General features: G+C 35.3%; 1 protein-coding gene across 1 annotated transcript; it reads right to left on the bottom strand.

The window, feature by feature from the left end:
* Positions 1 to 2,859: 2,859 nt before the first annotated feature.
* On the bottom strand, positions 2,860 to 3,999 carry LOC112520165 (F-box/kelch-repeat protein At3g06240-like). Its single transcript, XM_025128466.1, has one exon. The coding sequence runs from the start codon at positions 3,997 to 3,999 to the stop codon at positions 2,860 to 2,862; it is 1,140 nt and encodes a 379-aa protein (XP_024984234.1).
* Positions 4,000 to 8,800: the final 4,801 nt, after the last annotated feature.

The following is an 8,800-nucleotide window of genomic DNA, read 5'->3' as shown; positions in this document are numbered from 1 at the left end:
AGGGAGTGGTTCAAATGTTAACTAAAATTATTATCGTAACTTTGTAATCAGTCTTTGAATAAAAAAATGACAAATACATAAACATGAATGGTAACATATAAGAAGTAATTAAAGAAAATAATATTAAAAAAATGACGTAATTAATCTTATCTTACCTCTTATCTTACTAACTTATAAATCAAATTTATCAAAAGTTTTAAAAACAAATTTTAATGCATCAAGTATTATACATTTATGCACAAAGTCTTAAAAACAACTCATAATGAATTAAGTACTACTACTTTATGCATTTAGTATTAAAATCTTTTAAGCTACAATTAAAATAATATATAGTACAAGTTATCAATACACACTTTTTTTTTTCTTTTCATGTTCTCAAGATGTTTTTGACACTTTTCATTCATGTCTTAACTCTCTCATACCTCTATGTCTTATCCTCATCCCCCAATGTGAGATTCAAATTGATATTCACAATAAGTTATTAAAAGTTCTCTCGTTCATCTTTTATTCAATTGCTACAGAACTCTCGGTCTCGGTCTCGCTCTCGATCTCTTGATTTTTTGCTCTTGGTGTAAATCGAATACATTTGTGGAGTCATTTAAATATGTTGGATTTTAAATATATTAGATTTTTAAACTGTCTTACAATTTTTTCCATCGATAGACTGTAATTGAAATCCTAATCTTATTATTCAAATTGTATTAACATGTAAATACCAAGTGTAACTTATATCATCGTTAATTTTTCTCTAATAAAACCAATGAAACTTCAAAATCGATGAAATTCACAACTCACGCCGCATTGCACGGATACACAACGTTCTAGTTATTAATTAAACATATTGATCCCCAAAGTCTCCGTGTATTTCCATGCTGGTGTGATAATCATGGTCCCTCGGGGATACGAATACACCACCTTTTTTGTATGCATCAGATCTGCTTCGTAAATGGYACGGCCATGACCATCCTYTTCAATCATCACCCACTTTCCATTCTTCATCAAGTGCACTGGACACGTAAAACTCCAAGGACTACTTGCTACCATTCTCCAATCTCCGTCTCCGTCTCCGTCTCCGTCTTCGTCCATCTGCCACAGCTCCGCTACAAATCTTCTATCACCCTTCTGTCCCCGATATATCACGTACAAGTGAACGCACCCTCTTTCGACCATGGAACTCGTATACCTTTTCCATATCCCGTTTCCGTCACAAGGACTTGCCATCTTTCTCAACCTTTCCGTCTTCAAATCAAACCTTACAACGACTACATAATTCGACATTTCATAATTCAAGTTAGTTATCGTATTTATGAAATACATTTTTTCGTTTAATAAAACACACGGTTGAGTCGATTGATATTCCGATAGCCAGTAATTGTGTAAATGGGGTAGAAAGCTCGACTCCTCTTCTGTCGTCTCAACCTGTCTCCACGAGTCGGATTTCAACGAGTATATATAAACATTACAGTCCTTAGTTACGAGTAGAAGCTTGTAATCGTCGCAACTGTGATACAACCCGACTATTTTTGCGGTGGTCACGTCACATTTTTCGACGTTGGGTCTAGGCACGGTCTTGTATTCACCCGTTAAAGGATTCCATAGAATTATATCGGTGTANAGTTTCTCAAAGCTATATGTTTGAATGCATGCAACTAACTAATAAACATAATGAATAAAGAATCTAAAACATAATTAAGATGATTATTAAGTTCTAACAAAATACTTAATTATTATCTTTATAAAAATTATATTATTAAGCAAAAAAATATGAATTAAAGAAATACATATAAAAAAAAGAAATTTTAAAGTCATTTTGGTACTAATATCAATATTTTTTTAATTTTTTATAACATCGACTGAGACAAATTAAAATCGAGATGTATCTCGCTGCATTGTGCATATACCCTTTTAGTTTATATATATATATATATATATATATATATATATATATATATATATATATATATATGTTGTTCATTGTTTATTATATTTGACAAATAAACCAAACAAAGTTAGTTATATGTATATGTATATAGGGAGTGGTTCAAATGTTAACTAAAATTATTATCGTAACTTTGTAATCAGTCTTTGAATAAAAAAATGACAAATACATAAACATGAATGGTAACATATAAGAAGTAATTAAAGAAAATAATATTAAAAAAATGACGTAATTAATCTTATCTTACCTCTTATCTTACTAACTTATAAATCAAATTTATCAAAAGTTTTAAAAACAAATTTTAATGCATCAAGTATTATACATTTATGCACAAAGTCTTAAAAACAACTCATAATGAATTAAGTACTACTACTTTATGCATTTAGTATTAAAATCTTTTAAGCTACAATTAAAATAATATATAGTACAAGTTATCAATACACACTTTTTTTTTTCTTTTCATGTTCTCAAGATGTTTTTGACACTTTTCATTCATGTCTTAACTCTCTCATACCTCTATGTCTTATCCTCATCCCCCAATGTGAGATTCAAATTGATATTCACAATAAGTTATTAAAAGTTCTCTCGTTCATCTTTTATTCAATTGCTACAGAACTCTCGGTCTCGGTCTCGCTCTCGATCTCTTGATTTTTTGCTCTTGGTGTAAATCGAATACATTTGTGGAGTCATTTAAATATGTTGGATTTTAAATATATTAGATTTTTAAACTGTCTTACAATTTTTTCCATCGATAGACTGTAATTGAAATCCTAATCTTATTATTCAAATTGTATTAACATGTAAATACCAAGTGTAACTTATATCATCGTTAAWTTTTMTCTAATAAAACCAATGAAACTTCAAAATCGATGAAATTCACAACTCACGCCGCATTGCACGGATACACAACGTTCTAGTTATTAATTAAACATATTGATCCCCAAAGTCTCCGTGTATTTCCATGCTGGTGTGATAATCATGGTCCCTCGGGGATACGAATACACCACCTTTTTTGTATGCATCAGATCTGCTTCGTAAATGGYACGGCCATGACCATCCTYTTCAATCATCACCCACTTTCCATTCTTCATCAAGTGCACTGGACACGTAAAACTCCAAGGACTACTTGCTACCATTCTCCAATCTCCGTCTCCGTCTCCGTCTTCGTCCATCTGCCACAGCTCTGCTACAAATCTTCTATCACCATTAATCTGTCCCCGATATATCACGTACAAGTGAACGCACCCTCTTACGACCATGGAACTCGTACACCTTTTCCATATCCCGTTTCCGTCACAAGGACTTGCCATCTTTCTCAACCTTTCCGTCTTCAAATCAAACCTTACAACGACTACATAATTCGACATTTCATAATTCAAGTTAGTTATCGTATTTATGAAATACATTTTTTCGTTTAATAAAACACACGGTTGAGTCGATTGATATTCCGATAGCCAGTAATTGTGTAAATGGGGTAGAAAGCTCGACTCCTCTTCTGTCGTCTCAACCTGTCTCCACGAGTCGGATTTCAACGAGTATATATAAACATTACAGTCCTTAGTTACGAGTAGAAGCTTGTAATCGTCGCAACTGTGATACAACCCGACTATTTTTGCGGTGGTCACGTCACATTTTTCGACGTTGGGTCTAGGCACGGTCTTGTATTCACCCGTTAAAGGATTCCATAGAATTATATCGGTGTAAATCCTCCCGTTGCACTTGTTAATCATGCGTAAACATACCAGTCCACGTACAGACCCTATGATCTGTTCGTGTTCATGACTGGCTTCGAAAGGTAAAGGACGGCTCGCAGTTGGACCGTCTTGAGGTGCTTCCAAGTTGATGGTGCTAAATTTGCATGGTGTTGTTGTGGTGGATAAGGTAATAAGAAGTTTGTGGTGGTGTTGATGCATCTTGGCAAACGTTGGTGTTGTGAGGAACGACTGCCATTGCTTGCAAACGCACAGAAAACGGTGTACGGACTTACCTGGCACCCTTGGTAGTATGTGGAAGAAAAGTATGTCAGGTGGCGGTGGTGTCTCAGTATCACCGCAGCCCATCGTAGCTACTTTTTTTTTGGATTGGAATATCGACACATACACACACACATATATATATATAGAGAGAGAGAGAGAGAGAGAAGAAGGAAAGGAGTATCGAGATGTTAACAAATTACAAATATTTTATCGATAAATATGGAGGAAGAATTGAATGCTTAATTTTAGGTTATTTTGTTTAAGAATACAACAATTAACCTCCGTTTCCTGCGGTTTGACTAAATAGGCAGGGTTTTTTTCTTTATATTTTATTGAGTAAAAAACAATTTTTATTGTGGGTAATAAACCAAAATTGGTTATCTTTTTTAAAAATTATCCATTAAATTTATTTACATTCAATTTTGTCTCTCTTTTCTATTTTCTTGTACATTATGTTTCTTTTTTTGCATACTTGTTAATTTAGAAGTAAACCTCTTAATTTTCCAGTAATTTTCTTGTTTGATAAAATAAATTTAAATTTTAAAATTTAATGGATCGTGTGATGGGACAAATAAAATGTAGTGATCGATACGTACATCAACTGGATAGGAAAAAAAAAAAAATGTTTTTTTTTTGCAATAAAAATTGTTATAAAAGCATACATTCTATTCTATTCTATGTTGAATTGTAAAATTTGTTTGCATACGTCTATGTGGTTTCTTGGATTTCATCCACATAATTTGTTTACGAGATAGAGCTAGACTAGAGTAGCATTTTCGTAATACATCGGTGCCCGTCACCATTGTTAAGTGAGAAGCTTTTGATCCTTTTTCATCCACCTGCGTGTTTTATTTGATAAAAATCAATTTATAACTTTTGTTTTGGTCTCTTTTAAATTATAATTATAATTGTACTAGCGCAACAACTAGTATATATATATATATATATATATATATATATATATATATTTGTCATGTAATTATATTCTTATTTTAAAATTGATATTTGTTTTACCAATGTCATGATTATGACGGCTTTTCATTACCCAAGATGATTGCAGCTTTGTTTTGTGAGAGGGAAGTGAAAAAGGCAGAAAAGTATACTCAAATCAAACTTTAATAGTCGTAAGAAACTCAAACACACTGCTGGAATGAAAAAACTTTGACAGAAATTCTAATAATTGCTCCACTAGTTACCTACAATATAAAGAACAAGAAAAACTTTGACAGAAATTCTAAAAATTGCTCCATTAGTTACCTACAATATAAAGAACAAGAAACCCTCTTAGAATAAAAAACATAAACACAATCAAGATTGTTAGANATTTTTGCGGTGGTCACGTCACATTTTTCGACGTTGGGTCTAGGCACGGTCTTGTATTCACCCGTTAAAGGATTCCATAGAATTATATCGGTGTATATCCTCCCGTTGCACTTGTTAATCATGCGTAAACATACCAGTCCACGTACAGACCCTATGATCTGTACGTGTTCATGACTGGCTTCGAAAGGTAAAGGACGGCTCGCAGTTAGACCGTCTTGAGGTGCTTCCAAGTTGATGGTGCTAAACTTGCATGGTGTTGTTGTGGTGGATAAGGTAATAAGAAGTTTGTGGTGGTGTTGATGCATCTTGGCAAACGTTGGCGTTGTCAGGAACGACTACCATTGCTTGCAAACGCACAGAAAAACGGTGTACGGACTTACCTGGCACTCTTGGTAGTATGTGGAAGAAAAGTATGTCAGGTGGCGGTGGTGTCTCAGTATCACCGCAGCCCATCGTAGCTACTTTTTTTTTTGATAAAAATTAATTTATAACTTATATTTTGGTCTATTTTTTTTATTATAATTGTACTAGCGCAACAACTAGTATATAACTATATATATATATATATATATATATATATATATATATATTTTTTTTTTGTCATGTAATTATATTTTTATTTTTAAATTGATATTTGTTTTACCAATGTCATGGTTATGACGGCTTTTCATTACCCAAGATGATTGCAGCTTTGTTTTGTGAGGGAAGTGAAAAAGGCATAAAAATATACACAAATCAAACTTTAATAGTCGTAACAAACCCAAACATACTGATGAAATGGAAAAAACTTTGACACAAATTCTAAAAATTGCTCCTTACCTACAATATAAAGAACAACAAAACCCTCTTAGAATAAAAAACATAAACACAATCAAGATTGTTAGAAAAATCATTTATTATCAGTCAATTTCTTCTTGAGCTCTTCAATCTCCATCTCCCTGGCTTGCAACATCCTTTTGGTTTCATTCAGCTTATCGACTGCCTCTTGCAGATTCTCTTTGAGTGGAGGGATTAGAAGAGCAAGTTCTGCCATGGTCTGCTCCTTAGTCCTAATGGTATTCTCCTCCTCCACCATTTGCGTCTCTATGTTATCCAGTATTGCTTTGATGGAATTTATTTTTTCACGGAAGATGGACAAGGCCATTTCTGCTATCTCACAATGGTAGGAAATCAGGAGGAATGAGAATGAGAATGGGAAGGGGAAGGGGAAGGTGCTATATAAGGGTGTGTGAGGTAGAGGTACTGGAATTGTAGTGGCGTGCCTCACATCATGGTTGATTACGGTTATTTGTCGGCTCTTGTCATCTGCCTTTCCTTTTGTCGCTTGAAGCTTCTCTTGAAGTGGAGGGATTTGAAGAGCAAGCTCCGCCATAGTCTCATCCTTAATCTTGATAGCATTCTCCTGCTCGACAATCAGCTGGTCCATATCATCCGGTATCCNAGAAATTCTAAAAATTGCTCCATTAGTTACCTACAATATAAAGAACAAGAAACCCTCTTAGAATAAAAAACATAAACACAATCAAGATTGTTAGAAAAATCATTTACTATCAGTCAATTTCTTCTTGAGCTCTTCAATCTCCATCTGCCTGGCTTGCAACATCCTTTTGGTTTCATTCAGATTATCGACCGCCTCTTGCAGATTCTCTTGGAGTGGAGGGATTAGAAGAGCAAGTTCTGCCATGGTCTGCTCCTTGGTCCTAATGGTATTCTCCTCCTCCACCATTTGCGTCTCCATTTCATCCGGTAGTGCTTTGATGGAATTTATTTTTTCACGGAAGATGGACAAGGCCATTTCTGCTATCTCACAATGGGAGGAAATCAGGAGGAATGAGAATGGGAATGAGAAGGGGAAGGGGAAGGTGCTATATAAGGGTGTGTGAGGTAGAGGTACTGGAATTGTAGTGGCGTGTGTTTGATTACGGTTATTTGTCGGCTCTTGTAAGAAAAGTAGAGGGTTAATATATGATTTTATTGTGTGTTTTTAAGAGATGGTGGAAGAAATTCTCCCAAAGGATTGAAGACACAAGTGATGTGCGTTTTCTGTTATAAGCCAAAGGATTGGGGGGTTTTCCAATAGGTAATGTGTGTTTTTGTATCTCTTTGTTGTGTGTGTGTTTGCAAATCAAACTTTGTAAGAAAAATCACTTACTAAGATTTCCATCAGTCAAATTCTTCTTGCTTCCTTTAAGCTCTTCAACTTGCGCATCCAACAACAAGTCGAGTTTTGTCTTTCACCATCTCCTCCAACTCTTGAAGCTTCTCTTGAAATGGAGGGATTTGAAGAGCAAGCTCCGCCATAGTCTCATCCTTAATCTTGATAGCATTCTTTTGCTCGACCATCTGTTGCTCCATATCATAAGGCCATTGAAGTTATTCTTTCATGGAAGTTATCGTAAGGCCATTGAAGAAATTCTAAAAATNCTTTTGCTCGACCATCTGTTGCTCCATATCATAAGGCCATTGAAGTTATTCTTTCATGGAAGTTATCGTAAGGCCATTGAAGAAATTCTAAAAATGGTGCTAACTCAGAACTAGAAAAAATTCTGAAAATGGTGGGGAGGAAATGAGGAGGAAGGGGAAGGTGGTATATAAGGTATTAGAATTCTGAAAATGGTAATGGCGTACCATTATTTGTGGGCTTTTGGCATCTGCATTTCCTCCTTTTGTCGTTTATTGATTAATATCACAAGGACCAAATAAGTGCAATCGACCGTATCACCTTTTTCGGATTTTCAAATCATAACTCATAAAACACAAACGCCGTTAGTGAGGGTCTTGTTGCTTCTGTTTGCAAGAACCATGCTGTTACTAAATACTATTTCTGAAAGCTCCGTTGTTTTCTCCCATGGAAATAAAGCCATGCCTGTTTCTAAAGTCTTGTGGCAATTTTGGAGCTTTGCAATGAAGTTGACCCTACCTACCTACGGTCACATGTTTGAATCCAAAACCTCCAATGGTTCTAGCATGGAAAGTACTGAAAAGTTGGTGGCTCGTATGGAGCCTTATGCTAGTTTAGACTCACAAAAAAGATGGTGACCTGTCCTGTCCATGCAGACCTGCCATACAGGTTCAGGTTCCTCTTTTCAGTAAACTACCCAGGTTGTGGTTGACCATATCAACCAAGATTCTGATTCTGCCATTTGTCCCACGGATATTAACCAAGGGATCCAGATGTCTTCCAATATAGCTATCAATTCTGGGGCCACCACCAGATGTTGAATATGGGCCGACCTTTGTTTATGCGAACAAAAGGAAATTTTAAAACTGCTACAATTCAAAGCCCAGTTGTTACTATGGAATAGAGATGGTCAAATGGGCCCGGCCCGTAACCGCCGGAGGATCGGAACCGGGACCGGAGAGGGACTGGAACCGACCCGGGACCGGTATGGACCGGTTATGGATTTTAACGTTTTTTATGACCGAGACCGGTTAAGACCGGAACCGGTTATGTAACCGGTTATAGGACAGGACCGGCCCGGCCCGGTCAACAAAAGTCAACGTGTGTATATATATATATATATATAACAAAATGTATTTATAAATTAAACGTATATATATA

Source organism: Cynara cardunculus (genome assembly GCF_001531365.2).
Source record: "Cynara cardunculus var. scolymus isolate 2C chromosome LG 10, CcrdV1, whole genome shotgun sequence".
NCBI classification, from domain to species: domain Eukaryota; kingdom Viridiplantae; phylum Streptophyta; class Magnoliopsida; order Asterales; family Asteraceae; genus Cynara; species Cynara cardunculus.
The sequence above is the reverse complement of the archived record's forward strand: the minus strand, read 5'-3'. Positions and strand labels throughout refer to the sequence as shown.